Genomic DNA, 17,282 nt, shown 5'->3' with positions numbered 1-17,282 from the left:
ACGATAAGAAGCGCGGAGCTACCCCGCGCGCTCCACTGCCCTCCTCACTCACCGCCCCCCTTTCTCCTCCTCGCCCACCCCTCCTCAGAGGCTCCGCCTAGGGCCCGCCCCCACCGCAGCTGAGACCCCGCCTCCCGCGGCCATATCCAATCGGCAGCCCGCCGCCACCACAGGCCCCACCCCAGCTCCCTGCGGCTCCTCCCACGCTTGAACTTCTCGAAGGACAGCCGAGTCACCCAATGAACTCCCGGGACGTCCGGAGTGGGCGGCCGGAGGACCAATCCAGAAGAGGCGCGAGCAGGAAAGGCGGGCCTCCGTGACGGACGGGGAGGAGGTGCCAGGCTGTTTGGTTGCTAGCTGCCGCCGCTCGCCCGACAGCTTCATTGTCACCGGGCCTCGTAGTCGGCGCCGGGGCCGGGGGCGCGAGGGCGCGAGATCCCGAGGTCGTCGGCCCGAAGCCTGGGCTCCCTGTGTCTCCACTTGGAGGGCCCCGCGCATCCCTCGCAGTTCGGTCCTACAGGCCCCGAGTCCAGGCCCGACTCACGCAGGTGAGAGGGTCCCTGTGCAGTTGGGGGTGGCCCCTGCAGGTGAAAAGGGTCCAGGACTCGCGCACAAGGGCTGGCCCACGCAGATGAAGGGATCCCTGGCCCGCGCAGGGAGGGGCATCGCGGGCTGTGCAGGTGAGGTGGAACGTGCGGGTGAGTGGGCCTCGTGCCGGTGAGGTGGTCCTGGGCCCGCCTAGGTGGGGAGGCCAGCGCAGGTGAGGGGGCCTGGCACTCACACAGGTGAAGGGGTTCATGCAGGTGAAGGGGATTCTTGTGCAGTTGAAGGTGCCCAGGTGAGGGGGAAGGTGCAGGTAAGGGCCCCTCAGTGCCCCCACACCGGTGAGGAGGGGCTCATGCCCCAGGGCCTGTGAGCTCCTATCGCCTTCCTGGGAGGATGATCTCCCTACCTTGAGCCAAATTCCAGGGACATGGGGAGCTACCCGCAGGGAAGCTTCCTGGGGTTCTGGGACAGTTTATTCTGAGGGGTCCAGGTGGAGGCTCTGGACACCACCTTCAGATCCTGGGAGGGACACCTCTATATGCAAGATGAGGTCTAGTTTGGAGGGTTCCACGGAGAGTTTTTGTTTACCATCCCAGAGCCCCCCACACTCCTTGCTGCTCAAGGGTGCCAGCCCCTCGAGTGGACCCAGTTAGGCTGGGTGTGGCTGGTGCCTTGAGGAGAGAGGAGGGTGTTAGATTTCACTCACACTACCGGAAACACATACACGAGGACACTGGCCTAATGAGTGGCAGGGACAGCCTCTGCCTTCACTCTGGAGAGTAGGGGCCAAAGCCTCTGCTGTGGGTGTTGGGGCTGAAGGAGGCTGCAGCACTGACCCTGGGTGACGATGGTGTGTGCCCACTGGCCCACCAGAGTCCTCCATGGCATGGAGGGCTATGCTCATTCCTTTCTGGTCACTCCTGGTGCCAGCTTATCTCCTCTGGTTACCTGAGCACATGCCACATGCCAGATTCTGGGGTTGCAGAGTCCCCACCCTCATGGGCCTTACATTCTTACGAGGGCATCAGGCAGTGCACAGACCAACCTGTGTGGGCAGGTGGCCAAGGGAGGCAAGTGAAGCAGGATGAGGGAGTGAGGAGTGACAGGGACAGGCAGTCCTCTGCATGAAGGTGGCAGGGGGACGGTGCTCATCACATCCCAGGGAAGGGTCTCAAGCAGATCAAAGGTGGGAAAGGGAGGCAGTGAGGAGGTCACAGAGAGCAGGGTCAGGTCTGAGGGGTGTTATTCTCAGTCCAGGTCTGGTGACTTTATTCCCCCTGCCTGAGTGTCCTCCCACTCTGATCTGAGACCCGGTTCAGAAAGATCAGCTGAGGCTGCTGTGTGGGGAGATGCTAGGCTGGTCAGGCAGGGCCAGAGGAGAGGTGCTGTGGTTGTTCAGTTTGAGGAGATGGGGGCTCAGACAGGGGTTGTGGAGGGAAGGGACTGATGGGAAAGGGGCACCAGCTGGGTGCCTGAGGGGGCAGGTGCGGAGGTGAGAGGAGGAACAGATCAGGATGAGACCTGAATCTTTGGTCTGAGCCAGTTTCAGAAGATGCCCGCTGGGGAGGGGCAGCTGGAGGTGGCAGTCAGAAGTCTGTTTGGGTCTGAGGTGCCATGTACTGCATGGTCAGCTAAGCTGGGAACTAGAGGATAATGGGGTGAGAGCTATGCCTATGGGAACCGGCCGTGCAGAGATGGTGTTTGATGCCAGGAGGCCAGAGGCTGTCCCCTAGGGTTGGGGGGAGAGGCCCAGGGCTGAGCAGTTGGATGGGGAAGGGCCAACAAGGGACACTGGAAGTGCCACCCTAGGAGGGGAGGAGGGAAACCTGGACACGAGAGCAAATGCTGCCTCCCAGGAGCTCGTGGGTATTCTGGATGGTTCTAAGGAGACGGAGGGTGTTCCATGGCCAGATAACTTTAGGGGCTTTAACAAGTTCCAGTTTGAAAATCACCTATCAGGTGCTAACCACAGGCCAGCCTCATGGCCGTCTTGTCTGAACCTCATGATAATCCTGAGAGGAGGCACTTTTGAAGGCCCATTTTACAGATGAGGAATATGAGGCCCAGGCAGGTAGAGTTCCTGTCATGGAACAGGAACTCATACCCATGACTTTCAGCAGCCCAGGGTCACCCCCAGCAGTGCCCTTCCAGGGAGGGTCTTCTTGACCCCAGGAGGGCCTCCTTTTGCTGTTAATGCTCAGCGTCCTGCTCTGCCACTCATTTCTGCTCCTGATAAGGAGACAGCCACCGAGTGACAAGGGTGGTGGGCACGGCAGGCCCCTGGGGAGCTGAGTGGCATGCAGACTCAGACCCGCAGCCCTGGGCCCTTGCGGCCGAGCTGGAGAGGGTGTGCGCACCACCTGGTTCCTCGGAGGACGCCTCCTTACCTCCCTTATTCTCTTCTCAGGGCCACTTATCCACCATGAAAGGCTCCAGGGCCCTCAGCGGCCCCGAGGGCAGCCTGGAAGGCGTGGACTTGAGTCTGACAGGCCTCCCTCCACCCATGAACCGGCGCCCCAATAGTGCTTCCACCACCAAGCCCATCACCCGCTCCATCTCCGTGGTCACTGGCAGTGAGCCAAGGAGGAAGACGCTGGTGAGTATCAGAGCTGGGTGTCAGGTCTGGGGGCTGTTCAGGGCCCCCTGTCTTGGGGTGGCATCTGACTCCTGGGTGAGCTGCACACCTCGGCAGGCACTTTAGTGTCCATTCAGCCCTGGGGCTGTCCGGGGGCAGGAAGGACTCCGGCTCATAGACCAGGGAGCTGACTCACCAAGAGGTCACTGCTAGGGTCACCTGGCCCCACATAGAGCCTAGATCCTGCCAGCGCCAAGCCCTCCATCCCTCCTGTTCCAGCAACATTTGGATTTGTGTGATTCCTCTGTAATGAGGTTGATGTGTGGGGAAGGAGGAGCTCCCTGTGCAGGGCAGGCAGTAGGCGGCAAGTGGGCAGCTGGACGGCAGCAGGAACTTTGGGACGAGAGCTGCCGTGGGTAGCGAATGGCCAGGCTCATTGGTGAGAAGGTGATGAGGAGGACGGTAGCCTTTGCTGTGGTGCCTGGGCAGGCGTCACACGCCTCCCCTTGGACCTTCCACCTGCCAGGGGTGAGGCACTCCCATTTCACGTGAGAGGCCCGGGACCTGCCCCACCTCAGCAGGGCAAACCCAGGGCCCCCAGGGTGTTCCCCCGCCCACCTGTCACCTGCTCACCTGCCTACGTGTGACCCAGGAGAGCCTCTCACTCAATCTGTGTGCAAGCCTGGCCTGGCCCTGAGTGGACTCGTGAGGGTCTGAAACCTCAGCCACATGGTCAGTTGCTTCTCTCCTTTTTGCAGGAGAACCCAGGGCCCGGAGGCTCCCGGGCCATCAACAACCTTCGCAGATCTAACAGCGCCACGCAGGTCAACCAACCACAAGCCAACCAGGCGTGGCCCAGCCCCCTCAGGTAACCTCTGACCCCCCCAGGTACTCCCATCCTGCTCTCCCCTGCCTCGGTCAGTCCTTCTCCCAGCCTCACCGGCGTGAGCACTGGCTGGACAGGGGGGCCAGCCCAGGGCAAGGCAGGCAGGATGAGTTTTTGTCATTTCCCTCGCAGAGATGTGAACCTCAAGGCTGCTGCCCACCCTGGGCTTTCCCTGGGGCTGTCATGGTGGCCACAGGACAGGGTGTGAGCACCTCTTCTGGGCGTGGTTGTCAGAGCGGGGCTGAGAAGTGATATTTCTTTCTGCAAGCTTCGGAGTGGGAGATCCCATCAGTGACCTGGCCCCTCCTGTCCCCTCATAAGACGAGTTGTCATCTGGATTCCTGGAGCCGGGCTCCCCAGGCCCCGTGACTGACCTTGCTTGCCATCCCCTCTGTGACTCAGGCCGGCAGAGCCCCCAGACTTCCTGACTCTCTTCGAGGGCAGCCCCAGTGGGAGAAAAAGGCCAGCCAGTCTGAGCAAAGCCTCCAGTGAGAAGGGAGCCACGTGGAATGTGCTGGTGAGGCTGCAGCTGAGCTGAGTCGACAGGCCGTCACGCTGTTTCATTGGGGCTGACGCCTGGTTCCGACTTTGTTTTCGCTGCCCTGTGGAACGGGCTGGTGGGGGGCAGGGGGCATTAGTGTTAGTTAGCCAGCTTTGACCACGGTGGTCAGTGTGAGGAGGAGCAAAGACCGTCCAAGCCCCTGGGTCATCTCACAGCTCCCCATGTGTGGGTGAGGCGGTGGGGGCAGGGCAGGGGCCCCACATCAGAGGCATGTGCAGCGGGGTGATGGACTGTTGCCTGTGTGCACGAACAGGATGACCGGCCCAGGGCCTTTACCTTGCCATCTGATGCCCAGAGTCCTGGAGCCCTCGACGTGCCAGTGGGCCCGAGGAGGAGAGAGTGCACGGTGCCCCTGGCCCCCAACTTCACCGCCAACAACAGGTGCATTGGCTACACCCTCACACTTTGGGTTCCACTTGGCAGAACACCCTGATGGAGCTTCCCTGGGTCCTGAGAAGGGCCCTACTTTTGGGCATGGTGGCCGTGGAGGGGGCCCGGCAGGCACACTGGGACAGTGCCACAGTGAGCCCTGGCACCAGCTATGTGAATGGGGGGTCCTTTCCAGAGCCTGAAGCCACCCCCACCCCCATCTCTCCCGGCAGGAGCAACAAGGGTGCCGTGGGCAACTGCGTCACCACCATGGTGCACAACCACTACACCCCCTCAGAAAAGGTGCCGCCGCCCCCCAAGAGCTCCAACCACACGGCTCCCTCCCTCAAGTAAGGCTGCACAGGCACGCCCAGGCTCATCTTTATCTGGGGTTCCACTGAGGAAACCACAGCTGCCCCCCAAGTCTCCAATCCCCACCTGAAACCAAAGCCAAGGCAGACCTTGAGCAGGCTGAGCAGAGCAGCCCCGCCCCAGTCCCTCACCTGTGTGTTCAGTGCATAGCATGCTCAGGTCAGGGATGGCCTGTGGGTCCCAAGTCACCATCCCGCTCTGCCAGCCTGCTGTGTTAAGTGTGGTGCCCTTTAACCCTGGGTGCCACCAGATGGGCCCTGGTGGGGGAGTGGGTGACCCTGAGGATGACCAGCACGTCGGAACAGGACCTCATCTGCTCCTGGGGTCTTCAGGCCCCAGGACAAGGCCGAGGCAGCTCCCCAAGCCACAAACAGAGCCGTCCCCTGGAGGCTGGGAGAGGGGGCCGGGTCAGGCAGCCATGAACCTTTATCCTCCCTCCCGGTCAGCAATATCATCAAGGCAGCCACAGACGAGGGCGAGGGCAGCAGCCTTGGGAAGCCGCAGAAGAACGTGGCCCGCAGCAACCACGTGGTCCAGAATAACTCGGGGGGTACCGCCAGCCTGCTAAGACGGAAGGAGGTGACCGAGGAGGAGGCTGAGAGGTGACCACAGCCAGGGCTGGGAGGAGGCCTGAGGTGCCAGGGAGAGAAATGTCCATGTAAGAATTGTTTTAAGATGGTGCAGGCTGAAAAGACCACACGTTGTACAGTTCTCTTTATACAAAGCCTCAAAAAAGGTAAATCTACAGAATTAGAAAGTAGAGCAGTGGCTGGCTGGGGCCAGAGGAGTGCAGAGGGGGTCTTTTAGGATCAGTGGAAGCATTCTAGAACTGGATCATGCTGGTGGTCATACAGCTCTCTAAATTTACTAAAAATCATTGAATGGTATATTCCAAATGGGTGAGTTTTATAAATATGTAATCACTTCAGTAAACTGCTAAGTAAAAAAACACTAAACAGAAGGAAGATATAAAACTGCAAAGGTCAGAACACTGATGGGGCTGCCCCTGGAATCTGGCCACGGGGGAGGGCGGGGTGTGGGCGCGGTGGGATCTTCTGCTTCTGCAGGTCTGTGCCGTTGTGCTTGGTCAGGAACCACATAGTGATCAGAGCCTGGGCTTTGAGAGCCCCACCTGGCTGAGCAGTCATCACGGCTGTCCCAACAGAGCTCAGAACCGGGCCCTGGAAGTGGGCGAGCGGGAGGAGCTGGCTAAGGTCTGGGTGTCCACACTGGGACACCCCTCTGGGTGCATGTCCCATGGCTGGTGACCACTCACATCCTGTATGGTCCATTAGCACCTTTGCCAGGTGAATCGACAAGGGTTCCCAAGAGCCCAGGTGAAGGCTTTGTGTTTAACCTGCTTTACTGAGTATAATTCACACACAACAGGATGCCCCTCTGAGGGTACAGGTTTATGAATTCGATGTGTGTGTAGTTGGAACAACATCACCCCCTACCCTGGGATCCCCTCATACGCCTCTCACCCAGCCCCTCCTGGCCAAGACCCTGGCCACACCAGCCTGTCCCCTGTAGCTTGCTTTCCCTGGTGGGCCATGCATGGACCCCCAGCCTGTGGCCTCCCGTGCTCGGTCGGCAGGGTCTCTGACTTGTTGCTGTTTGTCTCTGAGTAGTGTCACCATCAGGAGCACACAGAGTTCGCTCACAGGTAGTGGTGGGCCTTTGGGTTCCTTTCGGTTTTTATCGATTGTGAATAGTCTGTGCGGATGAGCTTTTCCATTTCCCTGGGAACGCCAGCACTTGAAGAAGGGCCGCGTGCACTGCCGCTTCTCTGCCCGCTGGGCCTCCTGGAGACCCAGGGAGGGAGGCTGTGACTCAGCCGCCTCCATCCTGACTCCGCTCTCTGGCAGGTTCATCCACCAGGTGAACCAGGCCGCTGTCACCATCCAGCGCTGGTACCGACACCAGGTGCAGCGGCGCCGGGCCGGAGCCACCCGCCTGGAGCGCCTGCTGGCGTCCAAGCGAGAGGTCAGTGTGGGTGTGTGAGCCACACTCCGCAGGGTGGGCATGAATCCCAGGGGTCCAGCTGTGTACGGCAGGGTTTCTGACCAGTGGGCTTGAACCTAGAATTGCCCCATGAGTCCACTTCATCTGGGGGCCCAGCTTCCTCCCTCCTGAATTGCTCGGTCACAGGACCTGGGTGCTGGGTCACCCCTGCTGAAACGTGGGGTGGTTTCTGGCTGGGATGCAAAGCTATCTCCCACCTGTAGGAGCCACTGGCCACCTGAGAGAGGGGGGCTTGTCCTCTGTGGGGCAGAGAAATGGCAGGATGGGGCCACCCCATCTCTCCAGTCAAACACACTGTGGCTTGGCTTCTTCAGGGGCAGCGGCAGCGCCTGGGAGAGGGGACCCTCCTGGACCAACACCAACAGAAAGAGGCAGCCAGGAGGAAGGCCCGGGAGGAGAAGGCGCGCCAGGCCCGGAGGGCAGCCATCCAAGTGAGGGGGTGGCCTGAGCCGTGTGGGAAGCCTGGTGCTGAGGGAGGACCCCCTGTGTCAAGACCACTTGTGCTCCTGGGGGCCCCCCTGCCCCCTTCCCCGAGACCCTGGGCACGGGGCCTTGGGCAGTGTGACTGGGGGCAGGATGAGGGGCTGCCCTCTCCCCTGGCCCTGGCTGCTCACAGGGGCTCCCCACGACAGGAACTGCAGCAGAAGCGAGCCCAGAAATCAGGCAATGCTGACCTTGGGCTGCTGAAGGCGACGGGGGAGACGGAGAAGCCCCAGCCCACCCAGGAGCCAGCCGTGAGGCCAGGGAGCACCGCTCAGCAGACCCGCAAGGCCAATAACACTGGTGAGCAGGGCTGAGAGCCCAGAGGCTGCCCTGCCGTCCACCCACCACTGCCTCCGGCTCTGTGTGCGGGCTCCCCAATATGGTGACACCTCCTGGAGTTATCCCTGAAGGCAGATGCCCCCTGTCCAGACCTCCCCATCCCTCTCCCTCAGGAAGGCTCCTGGCTAAGAAGGTGCAGCCTCTGCCAACATCCCCTGGCGCCCTGTGCCATTGCCTCGTTGGCAGCTTACACTCATGAATGAGGGGTGCTGCTCTCAGCAGACACCAGGCCCTGCTTCTCCACTCCTGTCCCAGTTACTCTGGAGCTGGACACAGGGTCCTTTCAGAGCAGTTGCATCAGCTCCCTGACCTCTCACTCCAGAAGGTCAGGGCTCCCCTGTGTCCCCACTGCTCCATGAGGCCCACTGTGGCATGTGCTGCCCCAGCCCTGCCTCCCCCATGCCTGGCTTCTTCCCAAGGGCTCCTCCACGTCTGCAAAGCCCCCTGGTGGGCTGACGCTGTGTTCTGTTGTGCAGGGGCCAGGTTCCGCACTGCAGGCTTGGAGGACGCTGGCCAGCCTGCCCTTGGCTCGTCCCCAGAGCCCCAGCAGCTCTCCGAGGACAAGCCTCAGGTCTTGGCACAGCCCTTCCCACCCACCCTGCCCACCTTTGGCTCTGGGATGTGTCGGTGCTGGGGTGGTTGGCACCTGCCTCTTTGCTGTCCCTCCCTGGCCGTGGGGTCACTCACACCAGGAAAGGCCACCCAGGATGGGTCTTGTCGATCCAGCGGAGGGCAGGGGTCTCAATGGTTGCTCTGGAATCCTGCTGGGTATTCATGGATGCTGGGGTGGCACCTCTACAGGCCCATAGAAAAGAGCTGGAAGCTCAGATTAGGCATTTGCAAAGCCTCCAGCCTCTGGAGACCCCTCCCACCAAGCCACCCTTTTTGTTTTCCTGGAGGTGGGTCAGGGAGCCGGGGTGGGGGGGCGTCGAGCCTAGTCTCCATGGCTGGGCAGGCACGTGCTCATGTGGAGAAAGCTTCCCCCTTCTGTTTTCTGATGGTCTCTGCATCTAACGGCCAATCTACTGCAGGATGCCAGCCTCCAGGACGTGCCTGGTGAGGGCCTGGAGGGCATGGGCCCTGCTGGGAGCAGGGCCAAGTCAAAGGCAACCCTGGACGAGCTGCTGGACACGCTGAAGCTGCTGGAGCAGGAACCTGAACCGCTGCCCTGCCCCCGGGCCTACCACAAGGACAAATATGCCTGGACCGACGAGGTGACCACGGGTCCTGGCACTGCCCATCCGGATCCCAGGGGTGCTTTGGGGGCCAGGGAAGTCCGCCAGGCTCCTCTCTGCTCTAGTAAGACCCTAATGAGGGCCAGATGGGACCTGATTGAATCTCCCCAGTTATCCCAGGGCTCACTAAGGGTTAGGACCCTCAGAATAACCTAGGGGCGGAGGTGGGGTGGGTACCGCTTCTCTGCCAGTGGTACCCCCTGCCAGGGTCTGGGCAGCTTGAGAGGCCCTCCCTCCAGACCAGACCGTCCTCTACCCTGGGGGACCCTGAGCAGCTTCTGGAAGGCCGGCCCAGAGTCCTTGGCTGTCCCAACAGCCCCTAACACTGCGCCCCTCCCGCGCAGGAGGATGATGCCAGCTCCCTGACAGCGGACAACCTGGAGAAATTTGGGAAGCTGAGTGCAGCCGCTGGCCCCCCTGAGGATGGGACCCTGCTTTCAGAGGCCAAACTGCAGAGCATCATGAACTTCCTGGACGAGATGGAGAAGTCTGGGCAGGGCCGGCCGGCCTCAGCCCCTCAGGTCTGGAAGGGGTCTCCGGGGGGGGACAGCAGGTCATCAGCGGGTGACCATGGCCTGCCTGACACAGCCACGTTCACAGGGGCCCATGACGGAGGAGGGGCTGGGGCGCCTGGAGCCTGCATCCGAGGTCAGCACATCAGTGATGCGACTGCAGCTGGAGGTGGAGGAGAAGAAGCAGGCAATGGTGCTACTGCAGAGGGCGCTGGTAACGTCCCCACCTGCACTGCGTCTGTCCCCGGGGCCCGAGCCAGAGCAAGCCCCTGGCCTGACCCTTGAGGGCCTCGTCTCCGTCTCTTCTCCCGCATCCGCTACAGGCACAGCAGCGAGACCTCACCTTCCGGCGGGTCAAAGAGACGGAGAGGGAGCTGGGCCGGCAGCTGCGGCAGCAGAAGGAGCACTACGAGGCCACCATACAGCGGCACCTGTCTTTCATCGACCAGGTGGCACTGCCTGGGAGGCGGGGCTCGGCAAGGCGGTCAGGAGGAGGACGGGGCTGTGTTCTAGACCAGCTCGGGCTTGGTGGAAATTTCTGGACCCACAGGCCTCCCCTGTGGGCCTCCTTCTCCCTCTGTAGAAACAGACAGCAGCTCCCTCTGTGGGGACCAGGGCGGGTCCAACATATACCAGCCCCACGGTGCTGCCCCCGCCTGCCTCCAGTGATGCTCCCCACAGCCATAACCCTCCCCCGACCCATGGCCATGCTCCTTGATCCAGCATGGTGGGCAGGCAACAGGAGCAGGTGGGCAGAGCACGTCCAGGGGGGCCCGGCCATGTGGGGTCACTCAGGACCAGTTGGTCCTCTGGGGGCCTGGGGACACATCCAGCAGGACAGACTCTGAATCTCCCTATGTCCTGGGGAGGCCACCCCTGGTCTGCTGGGGCTGGCAGGGCAGCCAGAGCTCCCCTGCCAGGGTGGTGGAAGCTTCACGCCCACCCTGTGCTCAGCTGAGCTCCCGTCGGGTCCTTTTCTGAGGAAAACTCTGTGTGAGGGGTCCGTGAAGAGAGGACAGAGCCCAGAGGAACCGAGTGGCCTCCAGTGACCATGAGCCACACTCTGCTTGGCGGTCATAGGTGTCTGCAAATCAGGGGTCTGCCTTGAGTCCTCGATGAGGCTGGGTGCCCTCCTGGGAGCTTCATGGAGACACCTTCGCAGGCAGTGGGCAGGCCTTTCTCCCAGGCCGGGTGACGGGGTTGACAGAATGACCCCCGTTCCAGGAACCTCCTGGTGTGGCCATAGTCGGGGCCTTATAGCCAAGGCACCATCACTATCCGAACTCTGCTGACACCAGCCAGGTCCCAGGAGGACTGAGGGCCCGGGCAGCTGTCGCCCTTGTCCATGTGCGTGCTCCCCAGGACCCAGGATCCTCCCTCAGACCAGGGAGGGAAGCGAGGCTCAGGATTTGGTGTGCTGGCCTCCCGGGTGAGGGGAGGCTGGGTCTCCTGGCCCCACAGGGCAGCAGCCTCACTTCCACCCCTGGTCACAGCTGATCGAAGACAAAAAGGCTCTGGGCGAGAAGTGTGAGGCCCTGGTGGCTGAGCTGAAGCTGGGGGACCAGAGGCGCAAGGACAGGGAGGCCCAGCTGCAGGAGCAGCATGAGCTGGTGAGCCCTTTGCCCTCCCACCACCTGGCCTAGGCCTCGTGGGCCCTGTGGGAGGGACCCCAGGACAGGCAGCCCCCGGCGCCTCATTCCTTGGCCTCCTAGCTGTTTCCTGAAAGCTTGGCAGGTGGCCAACCCTGGGGTGGGGGCCAAGGGACTTGTGAGACTCTTTCTGTGTCACAGATAAGGAAGTGGGGTTCAGAGGAGGTGACCGGGGACCTACCACAGCTCTGGTCCCTGGTCAGAGGGACCCCACTAACTCCTCCCAGCTTTCGTCAGACAAGGACCGCAGTCCCTGATGCCTCCTGCTTTGTCCATGGTCACTGTTGAAAGGCTGCCTCCTGAAACCCATGGGGCGGCCAGGAGCAGGGTGTCCTTGCATCTCCTGCTTCCTACAGCTCCTCTGTTGACTCCTGTTTCCTTGTTGATAGGAGATTAAGAAACTCAAAGAACTCATGAGCGCCACAGAGAAAGTCCGCAGAGAGAAGTGGATCAATGAGAAAACCCGGAAGATCAAGGAGATCACGGTCAAAGGTAGGGGCCATCGTGCTGGGAACCACCACGTGGGCGGGGCAGTCATGGGGGTCTTGAGTGAGGACAGTAGTTCCAGTTGCACGTGTGGTGTGGAGACTTCCAGGGAAGCAGTGAGACCCAGGGATGGGGCCCCACTGGCTCAAGGCTGGGAGGAGCAGGGGAGGCTGGCGGCACACGAGCTTGGCCACAGACCAGCATCCTGACACAGAGCCCCATCCAGGCTGGGGGCCTAGCCTTCCCTTGGCCAGGCTCCCTTTGATGGGTCTTCTTGCCTCCTCCAGCTTCCAGGGGAGTGAGGGGGGGTGGTCTTGGTGGGGGGAGGATGGCTGCCACTCCTCCTCCACTCAGAGAGCCCTCTAAGGACTGGTGGGGCAGCCCCAACTGTGCCTGCCCACGCTTGGCCCTCCTGCCCAGGGCACCCTCCTCTGCATTGACACCTTCCTCTAGGAAGACTCTGCAGGCCAGGACACCAAGTGAGGAGCCTCAGTGCAGCGGGCAGGAAGTAGTGCTGTGGGCACTGGTGGGCTCAGCTGTGCTTCGGGCTGGAGCCCCTGGAGGGGGTCTCCTGGCTGGTCCGCAGCCCTGGTGTTCCAATGGGCAGAGGTCAGGGGTGCCCCACAGTTAAGGTGGGTATGGGGCAGGGCCCCTGCAGTGCAGTGGTGGACAGAGGTCCCTGCAGCACAGTACTCCCCCAACCCCCAGGCCTGGAGCCTGAGATCCAGAAGCTGATCGCCAAGCACAAGCAGGAGGTAAAGAAGCTCAAGGGTCTGCACGCGACAGAGCTGCTGCAGGCAGAGGAGCGCGCGGCGCAGCACTACCGGCGCCAGGCGGAGGAGCTCCGCGAGCACCTGGAGCGGGAGAAGGAGGCGCTGGGCCGGCAGGAGTGGGAGCGAGCCCAGCAGCGGTGGGGGTCCCGGGGACGCGGGTGGGGGAGCGAGGCCTGGGGTGTGCACAGACTCCCAGAGTGAATAGTACCTCCTTCCTGGCTGCCTCCCTCCAGGATCAGAGAAATCTGGGGGGGTGGGGGGTTAGTGCAGGACACCAAGGGGCAGGGCAGCTGCAGCTGTACCGGGCAGTTCAGTTCCTAGGATGCGCTCTGGGGGGCGGCTGGGATGGACGGCGTGTGGGGCCACTGGTGGGTTCTGAGCCTGTCCTGGCTGCGCTTGCCCTGGGCCCCTGTGGTGTGAGGTCCTCCTGTGTCCGCCCCACTCCCCACCCCTGCCAATGAGTCCTGTGTCCACAGCTTCGAGCAGCACCTGGAGCAGGAGCAGCGGGCCCTGCAGCAGCAGCGGCGGCGGCTTTACAACGAGGTTGCGGAGGAGAAGGAGCGGCTGGGCCAGCAGGCAGCCAGGTACCACGGGGCGGGGCCTAGCCCTGCCCAGCCCTGCTCTGCCCAGCCTTATCTAGCCTCCCAGGACTGACCCCTGCTCACCTGCAGGCAGCGGGCAGAGCTGGATGAGCTGAGGCGGCAGCTAGAGGAGAGCAGCTCGGCAGGCGGCCGGGCCCTGAGGGCCGAGTTTGAGAAGGGGAGAGAGGAGCAGGAGCGCAGGCACCAGGTCAGCCCCGCCCCCGGCCCCACCCTGCCCAGGCTCCTCCCCTCCAAGGCCCCGCCCCCAGCCCCGCCCCACCCCTCTGGGCCCCGCCTAGCAGGAAAGTGCCCACCAGGGTGGAGGAGGGCAACCACCAGGACCAGCGCCCCCCCTGGCAGGGTAGCAGCTGCCTGAAGCACTGTGCTGAGCCTGCTTTCACACTAGGGGTCTCCCCAGCTAGCTCACCACAAACTCTCCGCTTGACCTCAGGCCCGTCCCGGCCCTGGCAGACCCAGCTCTGGGTGGGGAGGGGCCAGGCAAAGCTGCTGTTACACTGTCGCCTGCCCCCAGATGGAACTGAAGGCCCTGAAGGACCAGCTGGAGGTGGAGAGACAGATGTGGGAAGCCAACTCCGCCAAGAAGGAGGTGGGAGGCGGGTGAGGCCGGGGCAGGGGGTGGGGGCTTCCTTCCCTCTCCCTTCCTGTCCAGCCTCAAAGCAGGCCTGTAGGCCCTCCGTCGGTGGCCTCCCTTTGGGTGGGTGTGGGTTCTGGCTGCCTGGGGTTGGCGGTGTGATTCTGGTTGTAGTTGAGTGAACTTCTAGATGGGCATGGGAGAAACTGGGGGGCTGGAGTGACTCCAGAGGATGGTGGCAGATGTTCTTCACCCTCCCCTTGCACAGGTAACTGTTCTGAAAGTTGACAGGCTGACCCACAACCAGTGTGAGGGGCCCACTTGGGAGCAGGTCTCTCCTTACCCTCTCATGCCTTTCTTCAGATAGGCTGTGCCACCATGCTCTCCTGTCCTGGAAGGAGGTGGTGGTAGAAAGGCACACGGGGGCCACACAAGCCATCAACCAGGGGACAAAGCCTGAGTAGTGGCCCAGTGGCCACCCTGTCCCCTTCCCACAGCCACGTATCTGTGGGATACATTCCCAGACTTGACTGAGTCAGAGGGCCTGGCATGTTCAACTTGGTGGGATTTCCAGGTTGCCTTCCAAGAGGCTGCCCCACTGATGCTCTCACCCCCGGGTGGGGGCCCCCCGGCCCTGTGGGTGCCCCACCCTGCCCTCAGCAGCCAGATGAGGTCCCTTCTTTTATCAGGATCAGTTTGGCAGCAGACACGGTCTCCGAGTGGGGGAAGAACTAGGCTGTGCCGACAGCTCCCACTCAGGCCCCTGCTGGGTCCTAATGACAGGACATGGCCCTCAGACCTGAGGACAGGTGAGGTCCACCCTCAGCTGGCCCTCTCCCAGGCCCCCTTTGCCTCCCCTGCAGGAAGCATGGTTGTTGAACCGAGAACGGGAGCTGAAGGAGGAGATGCGGAAAGGCCGGGACAAGGAGATTGAGCTGGTCATCCACCGGCTGGAAGCCGACATGACGCAGGCCAGGGAGGAGAGCGAACGGGCCGCGGAGAACCGGTGAGACCCCGAGAAGCCCGGAGCAAGGCCCAGAGATGGGTCATGGGACTGCCCCTGACCCAGCTCCTCCCGCCACCAGGGTCAAGCGCGTCCGGGATAAGTACGAGGCGGAGCTCTCGGAGCTGGAGCAGTCGGAGCGGAAGCTCCAGGAGCGGTGTGCGGAGCTGAAGGGGCGCCTCGGGGAGGCCGAAGGGGAGAACGTGCGTCTGCAGGGCCTGGTGCGACAGAAGGAGAAGGAACTGGCAGACGTGAAGGCGGTGAGCGGGCGGGTCAGTCACCCAAGCCCTGGCCCCCAGTCACCACCATCCACTCACACCGTCCCTGTTGTCCCCATGTCCCTCAGGTGAACGAGCAGCTGACTGGAGAGCGCAGCAGCCTGGCCCAGGTCCTCCGCCAGGAGTTCGCCGACCAGCTGGCGACGTCCGAAGAGGAGAATCGGCAGGTCAAGGCTGAGCTGGCTGAGCTGCGGGCCCGCCAGCGGCTCGAGCTGGAGCAGCTCACGCGGGAGAAGCAAGCGGAGCTGGAGGAGGTTCACGGGAGGTGGGCTGCTGGGTTGACAGGGGTCCTGGGGAGCACAGGGCTGGGGGAGGCAGGCAGGACCCTGTGGCTCCAAAGAGGATGCTGGGCCAAGGATGGTGAACGGCTGTGCTCCCTCCTTCCCGCTGATGTGGAATGCGTCTGTCAGCCACAGCCGGGGCTCCCTTCTTGAGGCTCAGTTGTCCTCTCTGTGTGATGCTGGCCCCAGGGCGTGGGAGGAAGCCCGGCCATCCCAAACCAGGGCAGGTGCCCCACATATGGGTGTCCAGAGAGGAGCTCCCTGGCCCTTGGCCCCTGGGGACTGGGTGGAGTGGATGCTATGCAAATAGGATGCCCCCTCTCCTCCCCTCCCCACCAGCGATCCTTTAGTCCTTCCCAGGTCTCTGGCCCTCGCCCCTGCTCCGTGGGTGCTCTTTGAGGCAGGCTTGTGGTGGGGGCTTCCTGGCCTCCTCTCAGCAGGGAGCCCTTCCCAAAGGGCGTGGCTTCACGTGGGGTCAGCTGTGGGGTCACAGATCCTGTTGTCAGCTCCTCCAGGCCGCGCAGTGCCCCAGTCAGCAGGACTGGGGTGGGCTGGGCCGGACAGTGGCTCCCCTTGCTCTTTGGTGGGAGCGGGGTGGGAGTGGAGACCTCCCACCATCCACCCTGACACACTCAGCTGCAGGCTGGCCTGGGGGTCTGGCTCGGACACTGCATAGACACACACCGTCCTCTCCCCCGCAGGGTGAAGATGGCCCTGGCAAAGAAGGAGGAGGCCGTGAGCAGCCTCCGGAAGCAGCACCAGGTGGGTCCCCGTGGCTGACCGGCCTGGTGGGGTGAGGTGGGGGTGGCCCTGGCCTGACCAGGGTGTACCGGGCGTTGCAGGCCGCGATGAAGCGGGCTGACCACCTGGAGGAGCTGCTGGAGCAGTGCAGGCGGCCGTTTCCGAGCACCAAGTGACCACCGACTGCAGCAGGCTGCGGCCGCCCTGCGGGACACCGAGGCTGCGTGGTAACAGTAAAGAGGTGTCTTTTAATACTTTGTGCGACCCTGACTCGTCTCTCCTGGTCCGGGGCCTGGGTTGGTGGGGATGGAGGCCCCTCGGGTCCAGGCGTGGGGTACCTGACTCAGCTCTGCTCTCGACTTCCCCCACCTCCCTGTTTCCTGCCTGGCCCTGTGGTTCCCCAGCTTGGGCCCTAGGTCCCAAGCAGAGGGAACGGCCCCCTGTTCCGGCCTGGGCCTGGACAAGATCTGTGATACCCTTACCCCTTGCTGTAACCCCCCCCCCCCCACCTGCAGGGAAGGCGCTCTGAGCCTCCTCCCCAGCCCCTGCACAGGCTGCTGTTCTTGCTTTCATGGCTAGAGAACCAGCCAGCCTCCCTGAGGCTCTGTCCTTCCTTCCCCCAGTCAGGACACTCCCTGGAGGTGTGACAGCCTGGAGCCCTCGAGAAATGGGCCCTGGACCAGCCTTGCCCTGAGAAGGGTAGAGACCTATCCTGGAAGGACTGGGCAAGGGAGCTAGAGGGCAGCAAAGGGGAGGCTCCTCCTCTGGGGACTCACCTCCCCCACCCTCCTGCCAGGCACTCTGTCACCGCAACTGCCCTGGCGAGGGTGCTAGACCAGGCCACGGGGGAGAGCCAGCACTTGTGGGGTTGCATGGGCTGGCCCTGGTGGAGGTGGTGACCCTCCTGCACTCTCAGAAGGTCCTGGGGCTTGGGCCCTTGCTGACATGGGTCCTGGCAGCAGTCACTCTCAGTCTCGACGGCCACAAGGGCAGA

General features: G+C 62.8%; 1 protein-coding gene across 1 annotated transcript; it reads left to right on the top strand.

The window, feature by feature from the left end:
• Nucleotides 1–326: 326 nt before the first annotated feature.
• On the top strand, nt 327–16,545 carry CEP131 (centrosomal protein 131). The gene is made up of 26 exons (XM_043462982.1): nt 327–548; nt 2,954–3,142; nt 3,880–3,989; nt 4,410–4,524; nt 4,823–4,950; nt 5,172–5,288; nt 5,757–5,912; nt 7,179–7,296; nt 7,650–7,766; nt 7,968–8,118; nt 8,634–8,728; nt 9,189–9,371; nt 9,737–9,913; nt 9,993–10,118; nt 10,228–10,353; nt 11,398–11,514; nt 11,943–12,045; nt 12,748–12,949; nt 13,289–13,396; nt 13,484–13,601; nt 13,926–14,000; nt 14,849–14,991; nt 15,071–15,248; nt 15,335–15,531; nt 16,249–16,309; nt 16,390–16,545. Exons 2-26 carry the CDS (start codon nt 2,969–2,971, stop codon nt 16,462–16,464), a joined length of 3,270 nt encoding a protein of 1,089 aa, XP_043318917.1. The 5' UTR covers nt 327–548; nt 2,954–2,968; the 3' UTR covers nt 16,465–16,545.
• Nucleotides 16,546–17,282: the final 737 nt, after the last annotated feature.

Source organism: Cervus canadensis, chromosome 1 (assembly GCF_019320065.1).
Source record: "Cervus canadensis isolate Bull #8, Minnesota chromosome 1, ASM1932006v1, whole genome shotgun sequence".
Taxonomy (NCBI): domain Eukaryota; kingdom Metazoa; phylum Chordata; class Mammalia; order Artiodactyla; family Cervidae; genus Cervus; species Cervus canadensis.
Note: the sequence above shows the minus strand (reverse complement) of the source record. Positions and strands in the feature narration are given on the sequence as shown.

Bases quoted from the DNA above. Each gene is read 5' to 3' on its own strand.
- CEP131 (XM_043462982.1), top strand. From the start codon at position 2,969: ATGAAAGGCTCCAGGGCCCTCAGCGGCCCCGAGGGCAGCCTGGAAGGC. The intron at 15,249-15,334 runs GTGAGCGGGCGG...CATGTCCCTCAG, and splicing joins AACTGGCAGACGTGAAGGCG to GTGAACGAGCAGCTGACTGG. The intron at 15,532-16,248 runs GTGGGCTGCTGG...TCTCCCCCGCAG, and splicing joins CTGGAGGAGGTTCACGGGAG to GGTGAAGATGGCCCTGGCAA.